Source organism: Neomonachus schauinslandi, chromosome 3 (assembly GCF_002201575.2).
Source record: "Neomonachus schauinslandi chromosome 3, ASM220157v2, whole genome shotgun sequence".
NCBI lineage: Eukaryota > Metazoa > Chordata > Mammalia > Carnivora > Phocidae > Neomonachus > Neomonachus schauinslandi.
The window spans coordinates 192628545-192649876 of NC_058405.1; the positions used below are offsets into that span (position 1 = coordinate 192628545).

The 21332-nt window shown below is 51.9% G+C and overlaps 1 protein-coding gene across 2 annotated transcripts in view; it reads right to left on the minus strand.

Moving 5' to 3' along the window:
* Positions 1-6689: 6689 nt before the first annotated feature.
* THAP4 (THAP domain containing 4) overlaps positions 6690-21332 on the minus strand; it is a 41559-nt gene continuing 26916 nt past the window's right edge. Inside the window, exon 5 of one of the 2 annotated variants that reach the window (XM_044913481.1) lies at positions 6690-6944. In XM_044913481.1, coding sequence (XP_044769416.1) covers positions 6825-6944 — 120 coding nt within the window. In that variant the 3' untranslated portion in view covers positions 6690-6824. The remainder of the gene's footprint in view (positions 6945-21332) is intronic. The other variant, XM_044913480.1, reaches the window with a different exon arrangement.

A 21332-nucleotide genomic window follows, 5' to 3' on the forward strand; every position in this document is an offset into this window, starting at 1 on the left:
CATGGAGAGTGACCCATCTGCTTTCTTGTGCCTGTCCTCGTGCTACTGCCCAGGGCCCGCACAGAGGCGGTGAGCCCAGTGTGATAAACATGAAGCCCACGAGTGTCCCAGCGTCTTCCCTGATGAGGGGTCTGCGGCCACGCTCCACGATGGGGAGCTCATGTGCGCACATACATGCATGCACGCACACGCACGCGCTCCTAGTCACACTCATGCGCATGCACCGGTAACGAGTGGCGGGTTGCTCAGCCGTCCTGCCCGGTGCAGCTCCACACTCCAGCCAGGCCATTCGATGCCTTCTCTTGGCCAACAACAGCCTCCACCCCCTTCTTGGGCTCCCCCGTGGCTACCTCGGGGCCGGCTCCGGGCAGTCCTCACTCTGTGCTTTCTGATGCAAGGACATTGTCCCCAAGCGGGCCCGACTCCTGCTCGGCCACAGGCACACGGTGCCGGGGGGCTGCGATGTGGCCTCTCTCAGTCTGGTTCCTGTTCTGGACGACGAGTGGCTGAGGCCTGCCGAGGTCAGCTGGCCCTGCCTTCCCATCCAGCCTCCCAGGGAAGCAGGAATCCTGACAGACGAGGCTTTTGTGCACGAGCGGCAGCCTGTCCACACCTCGCTGGGAGTCAGCTGCGCTGGGGGGCCCATTGCTTCCTTCAAGCCCTGCCTGGCCCCCTTGCACCCTCCCCAGGGCTGGTGCCCTGGTCAGGTCAGGTCTGCTGCACCTGCCTCGTGTCCTCCCTCACGCCTGGCCCCAATCCTGAGGCAGGCAGGCAGCAGAGGGGATGCTCAGGACAGTAGCGAGGTCTGAGGCCGCTCGGACACACAGGGTTAGAAAACGCAGCGGACGAGATGCCTCATTTCCAACAGCAACAAAAAGATCAGATTCCTACACATCAACCACACAGGAAGCCTGAGAGCCCGTGTGAGGAAAACTATTGATGTACCTTCAAGACCCCAAGTGGGCTTGAGCAGACAGAAACACCATGTTCTGGAGACAAAATCCATCTCTTGAAGACAATTCTTCATTAAGTCAATTTATACATTTAATGCCATCCTTGTAAACATATCAGAATGGGTTTTGGTTTTTTTTTAAGATTTTATTTATTTGACAGAGAAAGAGAACACAAGCAGGGGGAGTGGGAGAGGGAGAAGCAGGCTTCCGCGGAGCAGGGAGCCTGATGTGGGGCTCGAACCCAGGACCCTGGGATCATGACCTGAGCCTGAGGCAGACGCTTAACGACGGAGCCACCCAGGCGCCCCAGAATGGTTTTTTTTAAACTAATTATAAAGTTCACATGGGAGGAAATTTTTTTTAAAAAGCAAAAATAGCCAGGAAGAACCTTAAAAAGGAGAGAGGTGAGGGAGCAGTCTGCCTGCCGCCGAGCCCTGTGCGGCATCTGGCGTGGAACCTGGGTGGGGGACCACATGCAGGTGGTGGCCGGGGGACCTGGGACGGCCACAGTCAGACCCCGGTGCCCACGACACGGAGTCAGCGAGGAAGGTGTGGAGAAGATGCGTTTGCTGACAAGCGTGGACAGAGACCAGGTGGGATCGTAGGTCACCTTGTACACGGACACGAGTTCCACGTGGACCACAGGGCTAAGTGTAAGCACGAAGTAAGTACTACAAGAAATGGGTGATTTTTCTCTTAACTGGGGAGTAGACAAAACCTTCCTAAATATGACTCAAAATTCAGGAACAATAAAGACAAAATACTGGGTAAAAATGTTTATAACATCTAACATTTTCAAAAATATTTTAACTGAGACAGAAAGCAGGAGTGGTCTCCAGGGCCTGGGGCTGGGGGGTGGCAGTGACCATCACGTGGTTACGGGGCTCCTGGGGTGACAGAAACGTCTTGGGAGTGGATAGTGGTGACGGCTGCACAATGCTGTGAATATACAAAATACCACTGCATTGCACAGTCTAGCTTTTATACACCTTAAGATGGTGAGCTTTATGTCGCAACAGTGCATTTAACCCAATAAAAAAGCCGTAATTGAACATTAAGAATATCAGGACTAATACTGCTAATTCAAAAGAGCTTAGCTACAAAATTCCAGAACAAAAAGAAAAAAAAGAAATGCAAACCCGATCGACCCCAGCTCCCTCTCCCCATTCGGTAGGCTAGCCCGTCCCAGCGCCAACCACAGCCGGTCAGTGGGGCAGGCGGTGGGGGCGGGATGGCACAGTCCCTGCGGGGACGGGTCCCGCGTGCCATTCCCTTGGCGCTGGCAACCCCACCCCTCGACATCTAGCCCGCACACGCCGGCAGAAACCCCAAGCGACAGGTTGTTCATGTGACGTCATCAGCCGAAGCCGGAAGCAGTGCGGGTGTCCAGCAGGAGGGGACCTGCCTGGGAAGCCGGGGCTTGGCCGCGGTGCCATCCCCGCACCTGAGCTCCTCACCCAGGGCCGCCAAAGTGCCCCTTACCGCAGAGTTCCGACAATAAAGTCACGGAGGAGGTGTCTCATAAGAAAGCCACCTTGGGAACGGTCGATCTGTGCAAATTAAACAAATGAGCTTGTAGGTCGGGTCGCTGAGCTAAGCTTAACCCAGGAAAACCAATTATTCCAATTATACTATATTTTCACTTTATTTCTTTGCTGTGAAAGGTGCAAAAACAAGAGGAACAACTGCAAGCTCTAGGCGTGGTCCTGTTGTTAATAACAGTATTATTATCCTGAAAACATTACAGGTCTCTGTAGCATAAAGCAAGTAACACTGCAAAGAACCAAGATTTTTTTTACCTTAGAAGAGGTCAAAATCCAAGCACGTAAGTAAAACATTCTGTAATCCTAAAACGTGCGTTGGAAATGGTTCGGACGCATACTACTTTGTCTTTAAACGCAGAAGCGTGTGACGCACGCGGGGCGGTGAGAGGGACCCTACCACCATCTCCGCCCACGCAAGGACGGAGAAAACGAAGCAGCCGTTTCCGGGCGGGAGGCAGGGCAGTGCGCCCGGGCCTCGGAGCCCGCCCCACCCGCCGTGGCGCCGGCTGCCCCTGGCCCGCAGTCGCCCACTACAGCTCCGCCACAGCCCCGCATGGGGCTCCTGGGCTCCCTGACGCCAACAGCCGACAATTAAAGCAAAGAATCCCTCTTTCACGCTGGGTTTCTGGCGGGAAGTTATTTCGGGGCAACCAAGCCGAGGCTGATGCACGTGGAGGGAGGTTCTTCCAGGGCACTTCATCCCCGAACGCAGGGTGACCACAGCGGGAGCGCCTGGCTGGCTCAGCCAGGGGCGCATGTGACTCTTGGTCTGGGGGCCCAGAGCTTGCGCCCCATGCCGGCCAGAGAGATTACTAAAAAACAAGTCAGGGGTGGGAGGCCTGTCCCTTCCCTACTTCAGGTGTCTGTGGCGTCTCCTTCCTTGTTGCCTGTCCCTGAATGTCCCTCTCCATGTCTGACGAGCTCCTTCTGTTCCTCTCTCCACGCTGCCTCTCTCACACCATGGCTACAGGACAAGAACATCGTGAGGCCCATGCAGCTCTTTGACGGGGTCACCCAGCTCCCCAGGAGAGTGGGTCCGTTGTCCTGGTGGAACCCCCCCTTCTCTTCCTGGGTCTGTCCTCATCCTCGCCCTGCCCTGGGGGCTGTGGGGGCTTCAGTGATCCAGACTGCTGGAGCCAAAGGGGCCGGGGCGTGGGCAGAGTGCGTGTGGGGGTGTTCCCCACTCCCAGCGGCCCCTGTCCTCTTCCTGCCTGACACTCAGTGCCCAGGGTGCCCCTGCTGGAGGAAATAAGTGGTTCTTCTCTGCTCGTCCCCACTCTAGAAACTACAGCACTAGACGGAATGCCTCCCGCTACGGCGCTCCCCCCATCCCTGATCTCACCCATTTCCGCTAAGATTCCCTTCTTGGGCCTCTCCGTCCATGGCACTGCCTGGCCCTTCAGACCAGGGCCTTTGGGAGCCTTGCAGGAGGGGGACAAGACTGTGGAGGGAGCCAGTGGCCGGGACAGAGCGTAGAGAGGCCTGGAGACTCGGGGACAGTGCACGTGTCCCAGACCACAGCTCCGAGCTGCCACCCCAGCTCTTCAGAAGACGCGGTCTCCTTGGACACCCCAGAGACTTCCACACTCTCCTCAGGATCCCGGGAGGGCCTGACTCATGCCTGGACTTCCTCCCTCTCCTTCCTTCCTGTTTGCAGGGGTGGCGGCGGCAGCAGGGGAGTGTAGGTGAGAGAGGTCCCAGCTGGTACCCTCCCTGGTGGCTACAACTTCAGCCTCCATTTGCCGTCCCTTCCAGACCCGGAGGCACAGAGTGAGTCAGGGGCCATCCAGTGGCTGCTGTCAAGAAAGGGGAAGGGGGAGGCAGGCACAGCATCTGCGCCCGGGGCACCCGGCCTCTTGCTTTGCTCAGCGCACCCAGAGATGCCCCTGGGCACACCTAGAACGCAGGGACCACAGGACCCAGCCCCACCCACGTCAGCACTCCTGCCGGGCAGCCTCCTGCTCGCTCCGTGTAGCCCGCCCCCCCAGTCCGTCAGGACCCGAGGGGAAGGGCCCAGGGGAGCCCCCTTGCCCATCACAACACTGTTGACTGCTCTGCATTTTTGGCTCCTCTGTATATTTTCTAAAATAAAAAATACACCAGATCCAGTAACATACAATGGCTATGTGCAAAAGAAGGGGGAAAAAAGTGCCCGGCTGTTTCAGTCACAGGAGCACATGACTCTTGATCCGGGGGTCATGAGTTCAAGCTCCACGCTGGGCACAGAGATTATTAGATGCATGAGCAAGCCTAAAAGCAAGGAAATGACCACAGTAGGAAGGCGGCCGGTCTGTGACGCTGACCGAGGGGCTGGCTCAGGAGCAGGTGCCCAGCGGCTGAGGGTTGCCAGTACCTCGGATAGTGGTGACGGCTGCACAATGCTGTGAATATATGAAATACCACTGCATTGCACGGTCTAGCTTTTATACGCCTTAGGATGGTGAGCTTTATGTCGCAACAGTGCATTTAACCCAATAAAAAAGCCATAACTGAACATTAAGAATATCAGGACTAATACTGCCCAGCGGCGGCCTCTTCGTTTTAGCATCAGCAGTGGCTCCTGGCGCCAGGACAGAAGCGCTGGGCACGCCTTGGGAACAGCACATCCGGTGAGAACTTCCCATCCGCAGGGAACAGAGGGGACAGAGAAACCAGACAGACACACCCAGAATCCAGCCCGGGAACCCTTCCGGGATTAGGGACCCGCTCCCCCCGAGTCAACGGCATGGGGGGAGGAGACCAGACAACTGTGCAGGGCGTTTGCGTCTTGTCCTGGGCTCCAAGCCCACCTTGCATGCAGGTCTTGGGGCTGACCTCCCAGACCCCCGGGAGGCCTGCGAGACTCAGGAGGAGGGAAGAAGGACTTCCTCGGCTCTGAGATACTTCCCGGTTTCCTCTGTGCTAAGGTCTGAATGCTTGTTTTCCCCAAACCCGTATACTGAAATCCTAACCAGAGGGGCTTTGCTATCTCCACCTAGATTTTGGAGGGTGAAGTGGCCAGGAGTCTTGGCCTCGACCCAGGCAGAGACCGGCGCCCCACACGGGTGGGGGTGTGTGATTCCAGCCACAGAGATCCCAGAGAATGGCATATAACTCACGTGGTGTAACTGCATAATCCCATAAGGGGGGCATCCAAGACACCGGTGGCGTGGGCTGCGCCCAGTGAAGCTGTGGAGGCAGGACCTCCGCCCCACGGGCCTGGACGGCGACAGGGAGCCAAAGAGAGTCCTCTGACGCCTTCGGGTTCTGGACGTGCCCAGGAACGTCCACCCAACCCTGTCCTGCCATGGTGCTTTGGAAGCTCATGGTCTGGTCTCATCTCACAGCTTCCCAGCTAGAGGGGATCCTGCCTCAGGGTGAATTTGTACCTCGAGTCTCCCACACCTGATTTACTCGGCAAGCCAGCATCAACCTCCCCACCCCTTGGCACTGGGGGTACCAGCCCTGGTTGGTCCCTTGTCTGAGCTCCGAGGTACTGGCGACCCCAGCTGGTAATGTCTTTGGTCCCCCAGCCCCGGGGCTCCCACCGGTCCTCGTCTCCCCGGGCTGGAGCACCATCTCCCTCGCATGTGGCTCCGTGTTCCTGGCATGGCTTGGGATACGGTGGTGTGTGAGGGAGAAGAAAACGGCTCTCCTTTGTTTTTACATGCATACTGAAGCAGTTAGGGGCGAATGCCCAGAATTTGTTTAAAAATATGCCAGCCAAAAGAGGGGAGAACAGGAAAAAAAAAAAAAAAAGAGAAGGGAGAACAGAGGAAGCCGTTGGTGGGAAATAGCAGGGTGACAGGTATGAGGGGTTCAAGCGTGTCTGGGAGACTTCACAGCGAACACACAAATGGAAGCAGTGTTCTGCTCCGGCGTTAAGATGGACCTGAGGGTGCCGAGCTCACGACCGTCCTCTGGCCTCGGGGATGCCCGTCATCTGTGTGGACGTGGGGCCCGAGACTGTTAGCTTCAAAAACAGTAACGTAACTGTGACCCTTTCTGTCCGTTGTCAGCTTACCACTTCCTCCAGGAAAACTTATAAATATTTTAGGTCTTGCCAAAACTACCAGCAGAAAAAGAAAGGGAAAAAGCATCCCTCCTCAATTTTTTAGGGAAACAACTGGAAAACAAGTACTCACCAGCTGATGACAGGAACGCACAGCCTACACGACTGACAATATTCAAAATGCTCAGTCATAAAAATAAAGGCCTTTTATTTGGTTTTTCTACGCCGTTACAGGAACCCATGGCAATACTCTGGAACCCACGAGGCCTGCGGCCACACCCGCACCTGCTGCGAGCATCTATGGAGAAGCCGAAGGGTCACGACACACACTCGGGGTCACGGGGTCACCTTCTTGTAGGTGATGTGAAGATGCTGAGTCATGGGCTGGGTAGTGGTCGCCATGGAGACTGTCTGTTCAAGTTTGCCTTCAGAATTCAGCCTGAATTTTCGGGTGATCTGAGCAGAACAAAACAAACACCTTAGTTTTACCTTCTAAAGGCGGCCCGCCATGGGCCAAGTGCTCTGTTAGGGCTGCAACACGCCGCCCCCGTTGTCAGAGGCCTGTGGGCTGCACAGTGTCCCCGCCAGTGGGTGACGGACACTCAGCCCACAGCCGCTGCGGGGCGTGCCAAGATCAAGGGGTCCTGACCCCTGGGTCCTTCCTCTGACCCTTGGTTGTCCCCAGAAGACCAACAGGCATGCATGGAACTTGGTCTCGTCTCAGCTCATTTAGAACCCAGCCACTTTTTCCTTTCAGACAAAAGCTGACCTTCCGATGCATTCCTACTTTACCCCCCTTCCCTTTCATGCTTACAACCTGAACTGACATCACCCGTGTTCTCGAAAAACTCAGCGCAACCACCTTTGGAACCACTGGTTTATCCTAACAAAGTGTGGCGGCCAATGAGAAAGTCCTATCCTTACTGAGCGTGAAGCAACAGTGGAGACACAAGCGGATGGCCGACATCTCCCCAGTGTTCTGGAACACACCGGGGGCTCCAGAAATGTATGCAACAGGAGTTCTCCTCTACAGCCAACCACTCTGTAACTGACCATCTGGCACAGAAAAACCAGAAAAGCCACATCTCAGAAAGCCCATTTAAAGGCATAAGGGAACCAGCCCAGAAGGCAAGACAAAGGTCCCGGAGAGAAGAGAGTAGAGACGCAGCTGGGAGCAACCGTTCACCTGAGGAATGTGCGTGCTATGAGGGGACAGCAGTGGGGCCAAGAGGCTGGGGAGCCGGGCCAGCGCTCTGATTCCTGGCATACTTTGGAATGTGTGCCCATCGAGGAGGAGAGGCCATGGAAAGACCCCAGACCTTTGGCTGGGACCCAACAGGCTGCACTCTAGGAGTGAGGGCTAACCAGAAATGGACAGGGAAGGCCAGCTTCAAAACAGCTCAGCCTCCAACAGTCAGGCTCTGCCCTCCCTGGACCGATGGCCAGCAGCACGAGGACCGCTCCATGGTAGCAGAGAGCATCGCACGGAGCCTCACGGCATCTACAGTTTTCACAGGTGGTGCCAAGAAACAGAACAAACTGACTGAGCAAGCGAGGTAAGAGCAGCGGAGGTGCCAGGAGCGGATGCCCCAGGGCGGGTGTGCCAACACCAGAGTCACCAGGAAAGGACACGGAGCTTTTCAGCAGAGGACTGCCTCCACCAGAAAGAATAAAATGGGAATTCTGTAACTGCAAAATGCAATCAGCAGAATAGACACTGCCGGAAAACAGTCTGTAGAAAAACCCGGGCTGGAACCGGGAGGAGGACGGACGGAAGCCATGACGGAAGCGAAGAAACACAGCGGAGACCCGAAGTTCTGACATGCATGCTGGAGATCCCAGGAGATGGGAAGAACGGAACACAAGCCAAATGTGATGGGGTCACAGCCAGCTCTCGGAGGCTGACTGGACATACAGCAAGTCGCAGATGCAATTACATCCTAGCAAGACGCCGGCTGCTCACCAAGGACCAGCCAGACACCCAGGGACCCGTGGGAGGACAGCGTGTCCAGGGACCAACAGGCCACATGGGCTCTGGGCTTCCCCGCAGAAGAACGGCAGCCAGAAGACGATGGGATGGCATCTCAAACCCATTAACATAACCACCACCCAAAGCATTCTCGGTGCAGTGAAAATACTACTCAAAAACGAAGGAAAAGGGCGCCTGGGCGGCTCAGACGGTTGAGCATCTGCCTTCGGCTCAGGTCATGATACCGGGATCCTGGGATCGAGCCCCGCATCGGGCTCCCTGCTCAGCGGGAGGCCTGCTTCTGCCTCTCCCTCTGCTGCTCCCCCTGCTTGTGTGCTCTCTCGCTGTCAAATAAGTAAATAAAATCTTAAAAAAAAAATGAAGGCAAAATGAAGACATTTCTAGACCAAAAAAACTCCGCAGAGGACTTACCAGCAGGAGTCCTCACCCCCTGGAAGAAAGTACCAGAGGAATTCCGCAGGCTTTCAGGGGAGAGGCCCATGGCAGCACAGAGAAGCAGGGACAGATGTGGCGCAGGGGAGCAGGGAGCCCGCGGCTGACCACGGTAGCGACGTGGCCCCAGTGCGCGCTGCTGAAGTGCACGAGTCGGGAACCCGAGGCGGCGGTGGCGCGTGTGAAGGGAGCTGGCCCGCGCCCATGGACGGGCGTGAAAAACGGCCGAAATCTTAGTGCTGTTTCTGAAAATTCCCCTCCCCCATTCAAAGTCAAAACGCTGGTGTGGCACATACTATGCCCTTACTTCAGAAATCTAAGTTTTTGTTTTTGAGTGAAGAGCGCCGCCTGTGACAGGTTTTGACGAGGCTCCTGGCTCCTTTTTAGCCAGCGGTACCAAGGAGGGACACTCCTGTTCTCTGGAAAGGTGTTTACCCATGTTTTCAACTGGGAGAGGAGATTTCCAAGGGTCATCTGCAAGGAAATCTCGGACTCGTGCGAAAATGACATAAAACATCTGTATTTACTCATAAGGAAAAAGTTACATTTTGTTGCCATTAGGAAAAAGGGTAGTGTAAGACCAGAAAAAGTAAAATAAAAAAATAAAACTGATACCCGCCCCCCGACAAAACCCCACGACTGCAGAAGCAGACAGGGCAAGGGAGACACCTGGAGTCCAAGACCCGTGTCCCGAGTGCCACCGCCGCGAGGAGCTGGACACGCGGCCCCAGGCTCCGCCCCAGGTGCATGTGGAACTGACACCCCAGCGCTGCAGAGCCCGGGCGCCTGGCATGCCCGCTGTGGTCTGAGAGGGCCTGTCCCAAGGTCCCTGCGGCGGTCTGGAAGCAGTCCGAGCACCAGCTTATGTCAGACGCCCGCGAACGCAGACCGCATCTGTAGTCCGCAGGCATCACCGAAGGACAGCAGGACGAGGTACCACAAACGAGCCGGTAAGCAGGAAGACAGAAGAGGACACAGGGTGGGAAGGGGGAGAGCAGAGCGCCTAGAACCAGACAGACAGGACACTTCGTGGGCCAGGCAAGTATTCCCATGCTATTTTAGCGTCTTTATTTTTTTTTTAAGGATTTTATTTATTTGACAGAGAGAGAAAGCGAGAGAGGGAACACAAGCAGGGGGAGCAGGAGAGGGAGAAGCAGGCTCCCCGCCGAGTAGGGAGCCCGATGCGGGGCTCGATCCAGGACCCTGGGATCATGACCTGAGCCGAAGGCAGACGCTTAACGACTGAACCACTCAGGTGCCCCTTGATTCTACATTACTTTTTCTGGAATTTCATTTACAAATAAACAAGGCTTTTACCTTTGAATCACTTCCCAGAGGAAACGAGGTGGCGTGGAGACATGCTCCACCTGCACCCACACTTGCCTTTGTCATGGAGACACAGTGGTCTTACGGCGCCCTCGCCTGAGCGCCTGTGACAGACTGTGCTCACAGAGGGGGGTTCAGCTGCGCAGGGGTGTTCGGGTGGGGCGGCCCCGTGGGAGCCAAGGCATCGGGCAAGGCCACTGCTTGTTCCCTCGGAGCCTGGCAGGTGCTGAGGCTGACAGTCACCTCATAGACGCATCCAACGCCCGAGCACAACTGGCCTTTTTCAGGCGGCTCTGTCCCTGTGGGCTGCAGGGGCTCCTGGCAACACTGGGTTTCACGGCACAGCGATCTAAGTGTGGGCCCCCCACAGCCCTTCCCTGGGAACCCTGTCACGGCCATCCTGCTCCAGAACAAACATGGTGACAAGCAGCACACGAGCAAGGGACAGGGCACAGGCCCGGGAGTGCACACCACGACTGCCAGGTCCCAGGAGGGGTGGGGAGCTGGGAGAGCAGGGCGAGGGGCCGCCCCATGCCCACTGCCCCAGGAGCGCACACTCACGGGGCCCCAGGACTGCCGCCCCCGCCACAGAGAGGACAGCCACCACAACTAGAAACAGCACTGCGGTGCACGGGCCCTGGAGCCGCCTGTCGGCTTCCTTTGGGTTCGCAGTCCCTCAGAGGACGTTTCCCACGCCATCTTCCTCTTCCAGTGGAAGTCATTAGAAAGATTGAACGCGGACGCAGGCTGCACGTGGCCTCGCTCTGGTTCCCGTGGCCTCTGGCAACAGCTAGCAATCTGTTGAGTTCACTCGTACTAACTCTGTGGTCATCCCGAGTCGGCCACCACAGCGAAAGCATCATTGAACCAAGACCCGTCTGCGCCACAGACGGACCCCCGTGTGAGGAAGAGGGGGTTGGAGGCAACCACTAGCCTGTACAACGTCAAGGGGAGCTTGTTCAGGCTGTCGGGGGATCAGAGGCCACGCGCCCACGCAGCCCAGAGCCCAGCTCCCGCACACACAGCCGGGTCAGGGGGTCCTGTGGCCTCTGAAGGTTCAGGAAGAGTCTGTGTGAACAAACACAAGTTCTTATCTCAGCCAAGTGTGCTCACTTTCCCGAGACTGCAGCTACCCCACAGAAACAGGACCGTGCAGAGAAGTGTGATGTGAGAATTTCTCCATGTTTTAATGCTTTCTCAAAGCGTTTTTTTTTTTTTTTCTTGTTTCCTTCAGCAGGGAAAAGGTGGAAAAGGAAGCTCAGGAGGAAGATGGCTGTGGCTGTGTTTTAGGCCCTAATACAAAGACGTCAGGAAGCCACGGTGGCTAATGCGCCCCCCGTGGAGCAGGTGTGGGTGTGGAGGCAGGAAGGGCCCAGCTTGTCGGGCACGGGAATCCCAGTGTGCTGACAGCTTCCAGGCCGTCTTTTTTTTTTTTTTTTTTAAGACTGTATTTATTTATTTGACAGAGAGAGACACAGTGAGAGAGGGAACACAAGCAGGTGGAGTGGGAGAGGGAGAAGCAGGCTTCCCACGGAGCAGGGAGCCCATGTGGGGCTCGATCCCAGGACCCTGAGATCATGACCTGAGCCGAAGGCAGACGCCTAACAACCGAGCCCCCCAGGCGCCCCTTCCATGCCGTCTTTACAGAAATGACGGCTTGCCGCCCGTTAGCACAACCGGGGATCAGAGCACGTGCACGCTGCCTGCCGCCAACACTCAGGTTCTTCCCCCAACCCCGGCTTTCCTGGGATGGGACCGGCACACAGGCTGTGGGTGTAAAGCTACAATGTGACGCTTGCACACGTGTGTGTACGGCGTCAACACCCCGTCCCCTCACAGTTACCTTGTGTGGAGCGTGAGAGCTTTTAAGATTTACTCTCTGAGCAAATTTTACACGATACAGTATTAACCACAGACGGCGTGCTGTGCGTAATTTCCCCACGACCGCTCCTCTTACACCCGGACGTCTGTGCCCTCTGACCTACAACCTGCCATCCCTCTGCCCCCAGGCAACACCATTCTACTCTGTTTTTTAAAAATTTCACATATAAATGAAGCCATGCAGTATTTCTCTTTCTTTATTGGACTGGTTTACTTCACTTAATGTAATCCCCTCAGGGATTCACGTTGCAAATGGCAGGATTTAATTTTTTTTAATGGCAGAATAATACTCCTCGTGTGCGTGTATGTATACGCATACATCCGTGCGGGCACGTGTTTCTGTGTCCTTGAACAGGCGAAGCAGCTCACCCAGGGGCTCCAGGGCCAGAATCTGTTTCACAGCCACGGACACACAGCTGTGCACGACTGTAACCAGACCCCCTCCCTGCCCCTCACAGACGACAAGGAAAGGTTGCTGGTGTGGGAGGAGGGGAGGCAAAGGAGAGGAAACTGGGGAAAAGTGTCATTTTGAGAAAAGGCACAAAGACAGAAAGATGAAAAATTCACTTAATAGCTTAACAGCAAACTGGAGACAGAAGAAAGACTCAGTGAATTTGAGAACAGGTCAATAAAAATGTCCAGATTGGGGGTCCCTGGATGGCTCAGTCAGTGGAGTGTGTGACTCCTGATCTCGGGGTTGTGAGTTCAAGCCCCATCATGGGCGCAGAGATTAAAAATAAAATCTTTAAAATATCTAAAATGACTAATATAGAGAAAACAGACTGAAGAAGAATGAACAGTCTCAGGGACACGCGGGACAGTATTAAATGGCCTAACATCTGTTTAGTAGCAGTTCTGATGAGAAAAGTTAAGAATGGAACAGAAAAGTTGGAGAAACAATGGCAGAAAATCCCCAAATATGACCCAAAACACCATCTTACAGATCCAAGAATTTCAGGAGACCCACACAGGATAAGTACAAGGAAACCACACCCAGGAACACCATAGTGAAAGGAAGATGAAGGAAAAAAACCTCAAAAATGACTAGAGAAAGGACGCTTGGGTGGCTCAGTCGGTGAAGCACCTGCTTTCGACTCAGGTCATGATCTCAGGGTCCTGGGGTCAAGCCCTTCATTGGGCTCCTTGCTCCGCGAGAAGCCTGCTTCTCCCTCTCCCTCTGCTGCTCCCCCTGCTTGTGCTCTGTCTCTCAAATAGATGCATGAAATCTTAAAAAAATGACTAGAGAAAAAAGACAAATCGCGTGCAGGGCATGAAGAATTTTGGCTGACTTTTCAACAAACACAATTAAGGTCAGAAGACAATGGAACAAAATAATTACTTTAAAAAACTATGCCTGTTGACCCAGAATTTTATTTATGGTAAACATATCCTTCAAAACTGGGAGTGAAAGAGGATTCCGTGAAGATGGCTGAGTAGGAAGTCCCTGGAATTGGTCTCCCCCCGGACACAACTGCACAAGCCTGTCCAATAGCCAGGAAACAGGCCGCTGTGCAGGTGTTTCTGGAGCAGCCTGTGGGGGCCAGGGTGGGCAAGGACCCTGTCCTCCAAATACGGAGGACCTGTCATCGGTGGGCAGCAAAGGCCCCGCCCCCTCCAGCTCAACGGACTCACGCGAGATCTGAAGGGCCAGCACCCCCTTACCCCACTTCATTTTAACTTTTTCTGGTTTTGGGACCCAGATTTTAGAGACTAGGACAAACAATGACATATATGGAGAAATTAGAAAGTGAGTGCTCATGCCCAGGCAAAGGCTCAGAAAAGACCCGAGAACACCTTCAGTTTACATCTCAGGTGGCTCCTGGGCACAGAGACAGCCCACAACAACCAACCAACCAAGCAAAAATAAACATAAATAAATGGAAACACATCCAATGTTCATGGTTTAGAAGACTTAATATGAGTAAGATATCAATACTGCCTAAACATGTATAGGATTAATGAAATCCCTATGAAAATCCCAATGGCATGTTCTGTAGAAACAGAAAAATGGATCCTAAGATTCACATGGAATCCCAAAGGACCCAGAATAGGAAAAATAAAAATCCTGAGGAAGAAGAACAAAGCTGAAGGACAGGTACCTCTTGATCTCCCAAGCACATGGCACTAGCACCATGAGAGCGATACAGACCGATGGAGCTGAACAGAGAACCCAGAAATGATCCAACTCTCACATGTGTGGTCAGAGGATTTTCAACAAAGCTGTCAAGACCACTCAATGGGCAGAGGACAGTCTCTTCAACAAACGTGCTGGGAAAACTGGGCATCCACATGCGGAAGAATGGAGTTGGATGCTTACCTATCACCACACATAAAAACTAACTCAAACACAGTGCAATTCATGAAAATTAAAGACTTTTATGCATCAAAAGATATTATAAGCAGAGTGGAAAAGCAGCTCACAAAAGGAGAGAAAATATTTGGGAACCGCATATCTGATAAGGGATTCCGAGATAGCGGAGAACTCCAGCTGCTGTAACACAAGCAGAAACAGCTAGTGTTGGTGAGGACGTGGGGAGCTGGGGGCCACGCACAGCTGACGGGAGCGCACACTGGTGCAGCCACTTGGGAAACGGTATGGTGGTGCCCCCCAAAATTAAATAGAGCTACCCTATGACCCAGCAAGTCCATTTCTGGGTACACCCTCAAAAGGACTGAGAGCAGGGTCTTGAAGAGATGTCTGTACACCCAAGTCAATGGCGGCATTATTCACAGTAGATAAAACACGGAGGCAACTCTGCCGTCCACTGACGGATGGATAAGCAAAACGTCAATACACACATACGACAGACAACCACTCAGCCTTAAAAAGGAGGGAAATTCCACAATATTCTACAACATGGAGGAACACTGAGTGAAATAAGCCAGTCGCAAAAAGACTAGTGTGGGATGCCACCTACACAAGGTCCCTAGGGTAGTCGGTTCGTAGACACAGAAAGCAGAATGGGGGATCCCAGTGGGTGTGGGAGGAGAGAGGGGGCAGTTATTGCTTAACGGGCACGGGGGCTTCAGTTCTGTAAGATGCAAGGGTTCTGGCGACGGATGGCGGTGACGTCTGCACACCACCTAAGTGTAGCCTCAGGAACCGTTAAGATGCTAACGTCTGTTATCTGTATTTGAACCACAGTTAAATAGTTAGGGACTGAAATAACCCCAAGCGAGCTGCCAACAACAGACCTATACTGCAAAGGCGGCATGAACGCATGGCTTCCGGACGAAGGGAAACTATGCCCTGGGAGACGTGGGTCTAAGGAAGGTGAAAAGAACAATACGGAAGAAAAATAAGTGGGTAAGTAGAAGAGATTGCTTTTACCCCCTCACTGTAATGTCTCTGAAAGTCAGCTCATTATTTAAAGCAAAAGTACTGGGGTGCCTGGGTGGCTCAGTCAGTTAAGTGTCTGACTCTTGGTTTCTGCTCAGGTCGTGATCTCGCAGTTGTGGGATTGGGCCCCGTGTAGTCAGGCTCTGCGCTCAGCGCGGAGCCCGCTTGAGATTCCTTCTCTCCCTCCCCCTCTGCCCCTCCCCGTTCGTGCTTGCTTTCTCTGACAAACAAATAAATAAAATGTTTAAAAAAATAAAGCGAAAGTAACAATACTGTAAAGGTTTGTGGTATATGTGTGTGTACAGTTCTTACACACGTATTTACATATATAGGTTAGTGTAACAGAAACGGTCAGTGGGGTTACAGAGCTGTAAGGTCACACCCACAAGCAGGACCAGGGAAGTGTCAGCTGTAAAGTAGGGGATTATCCAAGATCAACGTGAAGGGGGAGATGTAACGGTACCATATTGATTACAGACTTTGGCAAGTTTAGGATTTACACTGCTAGCCTCAAAGCAACCATTAAAAGAAACAAGAAAGACACAGATAAGAAGCTAACAGAAGAGGGAGCCTGGGTGGCTCAGTCAGTGAAGCGTCTGCCTTCGGCCCAGGTCATGATCCTGGGGTCCTGGGATCGAGTCCTGCGTCGTGCTCCTTGCTGGGTGGGGAGCCTGCTTCTCCCTCTGCCTGCTTCTCAATCTACCTGCCCCTCCCCCTGCTTGTGCTCTCTCTCTGTCAAATAAATAAGATCTTAAAAAAAAAGAAGCTAACAGAAGAAATATCACTCAGCCATAAAAAAGGAGATCTTGCCATTTGCTACAACATGAGTGGACCTAGAGGGCGTTACGCTAAGGGAAGTAAGTCAGAGCAGGACGAATACCGCAGGATTTCACTTGTATGTGGAATCTAACACACGAAGCAAGTGAATAATCGCACAAAGAGCAGAATCAGACCCATAAACACACAGCGGGGAGGGGTGGAGGGTGGACAGAAGGGGCGAAGGGGCGGGAGGTGCCGCTTGCAGTTACGGAGCGAGTACGTCCCGGGGATGAACGCGCTCAGTGATCCCGCGATGGCGTCGTGTGGTGACAGGTGGGCCACACGTGTGGCGAGCCCAGCACAACAGTTTATGGAGTTGTCCCATCACTAAGTTGTACACCTGAGACAAATGTAACGTTGTGTGTCAGCTACACTTCAATAGAAAAAGAAAAAAAAGCTAGCAAAAGAAAGAAAACAATGCTAAAATTACTTAAACCAAGAGAACACAGCAAAGGAAAAAAACAAGAAAGAACAAAAGACAAATCAAGATGGTGCTCTTACAACCAACCATACCAGTAATATTTTTATTAAATGTAAATGGACTAAACATTCCAATTAAAACATGGAGCTTTTTGACTAGACAAAAAAAGCAAGACTACAGGAGATATACCGTGAATAAAGAGAGATAAATAAGTAAAACGTAAAAAGGAAGGAAAACAGATGCACCAAATAAACAAGCATTGGACAGCAGCTGTGGTTCTGTTACCATCAGACTTCAAGGTACATACTCCAAGCTACCAAGAGGAACATTTCATAAATATAATACATATCATCACACGTACGCATCTTATGACAGAGCTTCAAAGTCATGAAGCAAAAACAGACAGAACCCAAGAAAGGAAGAGAAATAGCCCCGATCATCTTTGGAGATTCTAGCACCTCTCAGTAATCAGACAGAACCAGACCCCCCCACCCCGCCCCCGACCAAAAAAATCAGCAGTATGAAGGAAATCGGAATGACGTTATCAATCGACTTGAACTAAGTCCACTACACCCAACAACTGTCAAATACGTATTTATTTGGAGTGTGCATGAAGCATTCACCAAGTTACATCATACATTGTGGCAGAGTAACTCGGAAAGCGTGTGCTCTGGGCTTTACAGAATTGAATTAGAACTCATTAGCAATAGATTATGTAGAAAATCCTCAAATATTTGGAAAGTAAGTAACATACTTCTAAAAGACCCAGTTCGAATAAGAAAGTCACCAGGGAAAGTATTTTGAGCTGGAGGTGGTAAGAGCACACTCTTCATAGGGATGCAGCTGAAGCAGGGCTTGGAGCGAAATTCATAGTTTCAAGTGGTGCATCACAAACTAAAAATGGGCTAAATACCAGTGACTTAAGTTTCCCATTTAAGAAATCAAAAAAGAGGAAATTAAACTCAGGATAATTAGAATAAAACAAATAACATGATGCAAAAATCCTTCAACTTACGTATTTTAGTAATATAAATAGCAATAACTAAAAATGACAAATTATCTGTCATTGGGGTTTATCTGAAGAATGTGGGGTTGGGTCAACATCTGAAACCCTATTCCTATAACTCACCACATTAAGAGAATAAAGGAGAAAAATCACAGAAGCATCTCAATAGCAGAAGCACCTGTCAGAATTCAACACCCATTTATAATTTTTAATAACTGGCAAACTAAAAATGTAAGAAAACAGAATGTGGTAAAGGGCACTGGTAAAAACCCGACAGTGACCATCACACCCAATGGTGAAAGACGGAGCGCTTCCCATGAACAGAGAACAGGGCCTGGCGTCTACTTCCACCACCAGTACCGAACGTTACATAGGCTGCCCTTTCCAAAGTCCTAGCTCAGAAGAAAGAAATGGCATCGAGACTGGAACGTAAGAAGTGACACTTTAACCGCAGATGACATGACTGTGTAGAAAAACCCAAAGAATCTATTAAAAAATGAGTAAAATAAAAAAGTGAATTTAAGGTTACATGATATAAAATCAATGTGTAACAGTCAAATGTATTTCTATACGCTAGCAACAAATAATTCAGAAAATTAAGAAATCATTTCTAACAGCATCCAAAAACCACAAAATACCCAGGCATAAATTTTACAAAATACATGCAACACATGTACTGAAAACTACAACACAATTTAGGGTGAGGAAATCCTACATAAATGGAGAGATTTACATGGTATTGGATTAGGAGAGTCAGTTTGCTGAAGATGGTACTTCCCAAATTAATCTCGAAATTCAAGTAATCCTAAAAATTCTTCTAGAAGTTGACAAGCTAATTCTAAACTTCATACGAAAATGCAAAGGGTCCCTGGGTACCCAAAACAATTTTGTAAAAAAGAAAAAAAAGCTGGACAACCAATATGATCTGATTTCAAATATTAGTCTAAAGCTACAGTAATCCAGATCACGTGGCCTCAGTGTACACAGAAACTCAGAGATCACCTGGGTGTAAGACAGTCCAAAATGGACCCACGCAAGTGCACGCCACTGCGGGATGAGGGAGTAACGGCAGTCTTTTCAACAAATGGTGCTGGAACAATGGGGTATCTATCCGGGGGGAAAAAATAAAAGAATCTTGACGCCTACCTCATACCATACAAAAACACAAATTCCAAAATTATAGACCTTAAAGCAAAAAGGAAAACCGTAACAATTATTGGACAAAATGCAGGTTAAAAATCTCTGCAGGAGGGCGCCTGGGTGGCTCAGTTGGTTAAGCGACTGCCTTCGGCTCAGGTCATGATCCTGGAGTCCCGGGATCGAGTCCCGCATCGGGCTCCCTGCTCGGCAGGGAGTCTGCTTCTCCCTCTCCCACTCCCCGCTTGTGTTCCCTCTCTCGCTGTGTCTTTCTCTGTCAAAAAAAAAAAAAAAAATTTTTAAAAAAAAAAAAAAAAAAAAAAAAAATCTCTGCAGGGGTTAGGCAAAAGAATTTAAGACAGGGCACAAAAAGCAGAGCATAAAAGAAGGCGCTGGTAAGCGAACATGAAAAGTCAAAACATTTTGTCGTAAGCTGGGAGCACATGTACCTGATGAAGGACCTGTACTTGGAACATGTAACTCTCAGAACTCAAGCCGCTGGAGAGAGGGGCCCAGGATCTGAATGCTTGCTTCACAAAACAAGAAATAACTGGCAAATAAGCACCACGGAAGGAGGCCAACATCATCAGTCATCTGGGAAATGTATTTTTTTTTTTTAAAGATTTTTAAAGATTTTATTTATTTATTTGACAGAGAGAGACACAGCGAGAGAGGGAACACAAGCAGGGGGAGTGGGAGAGGGAGAAGCAGGATCATGACCTGAGCCGGAGGCAGCGCTTAATGACTGAGCCCCCCAGGCGCCCCTGGGAAATGTATTTAACTGCATGAAACACCCCTGTGCAGCCACCAGGACGGAGGACACTCAAGGACCAACGTGGTTGGGGGGGTGGGGCGGTGGGGGTGGAGCAGCACAAGACTCAGCCTGGCGGCTCCGGCTCGCTCACCTGGCACTCCCCACGGGACTCAGCAGTCCCAGTCCTAGGTCCTCACCCAAGAGACGGGAAGACACATGTCCACACACATGCTCACAGCAGCTTTATTCCCAACAGCCCAGCCCTGGAAACAAGCCAATCGGTGTCCGTCAACAGAGGGGAGACAGACGGAGCTGTGACATATTTGCCCAGTGGAACACTACTCAGCAATCAAAAACACCCAAACTACCGCTAAATGCAACAGCATGGATGGATCTCACAAATGTTACCTTGAATGAAAGGAGTAAACACTGTATGGCCCCATTTACAGGGAATCCTACAAGATGCAAGTCTAGTGGAGTGACAGAGATCTGGCCCTGGCTGTGGGGGGCTGGGGGCTGGTAGGGACAGCACAAGGCTCTTTCTGGGGTGAGGGGCTGTTCTCGTCCTGACCGGGGCATATTCCAAGGGTGTCCACCTGAACTGGATGCACTAACTGTATGTAAATTACACCTCCAGGCAGCTAATTTTTTTTAAGTAAAAAAAAAAAAAAAATTCTAGTAAGCCATGGTAATTAGCGGGAACTGGCAGGGGGGGGGGGAAGCGGGAACTGGGGGGGGGGGGGGGGGGAGGGCAGGCTCTGCCAGCAGGGGCCGGGGCAGCCGGCATTCAACTGCACAAAACTCAAATCTGGGTGAATTAATGACCTGAAGGGGAGGTTTTAGGTCAAGCTGTAATGCTTCCAGAAAAAAAAATATAGAATATATATTTTTTGACCTGTTTTCAGGGAAGCCTGCTTAAGTAAGAAATTCTAAAACCAATCCAGAAAGGAGAAACGGAACCACATAAAATCAAGAACTTCTGTTTCTCAGAAGCAGAAAAGGGGAGCAAAGATACAAACTGGAAGGGATATTGGCCACACCAGTAGCTGGAGAGGAGCTTACATCCAACTCAGAGAAGAACGAGTGTCAGGAAGGACAGCAGACACAGTGGAAGTGGTCAGAGGACCTGGACAGGACTCCACCAGAGGAGGGCCAAGCAGGACAGGACGGGACGCTGGCCATCAGAGCAGCTCTGGCCGCAGGAGTCAGCCGCTCAGGAGGCGGCGAGCATTAATGGGGGGAGTTTCTGGAAGGCAGGGGCCTCTCTGATCCTCAGCATCAAATGCGGGCACAGGCCTGGACCTGTCCTGTCTCAGGGCTGCTGTAGGGCACCACCCTGTGGGCTGTGTGGGGTCCTCAGTGACCGAGCACCGAGAGCAGGGCAACAGAGAAGGGGTGAGGTCAGGCTTCAACAACAGATAAGCAAGGACCCCTCCCAACACCTGCCGCTCCCGGGCATCTGCAGAAGCCAGGCATTCTGCCCACCAGCTGCTGGGAGGACAGACAGATGCTTCCAGCCCCAGCCTCCCTCCCTCCCAGGTTCTGTGCATGTTGACCCAGCAGGAAGGCCAACCCAGTCGCACCCAGCCAGCCGTTGGTCAGCATGTCACCCTGAAGAGCTGAGCCCTCCTCTGGCCCCACCCCATGGGGGGGCCTCCCCTCACTGTGCCCTCAGCGGCTTCCCCTCACCTTCTCTCTCCTTTTACAGAGAGGGACTCTTGTGTTTAATTAATAAAGC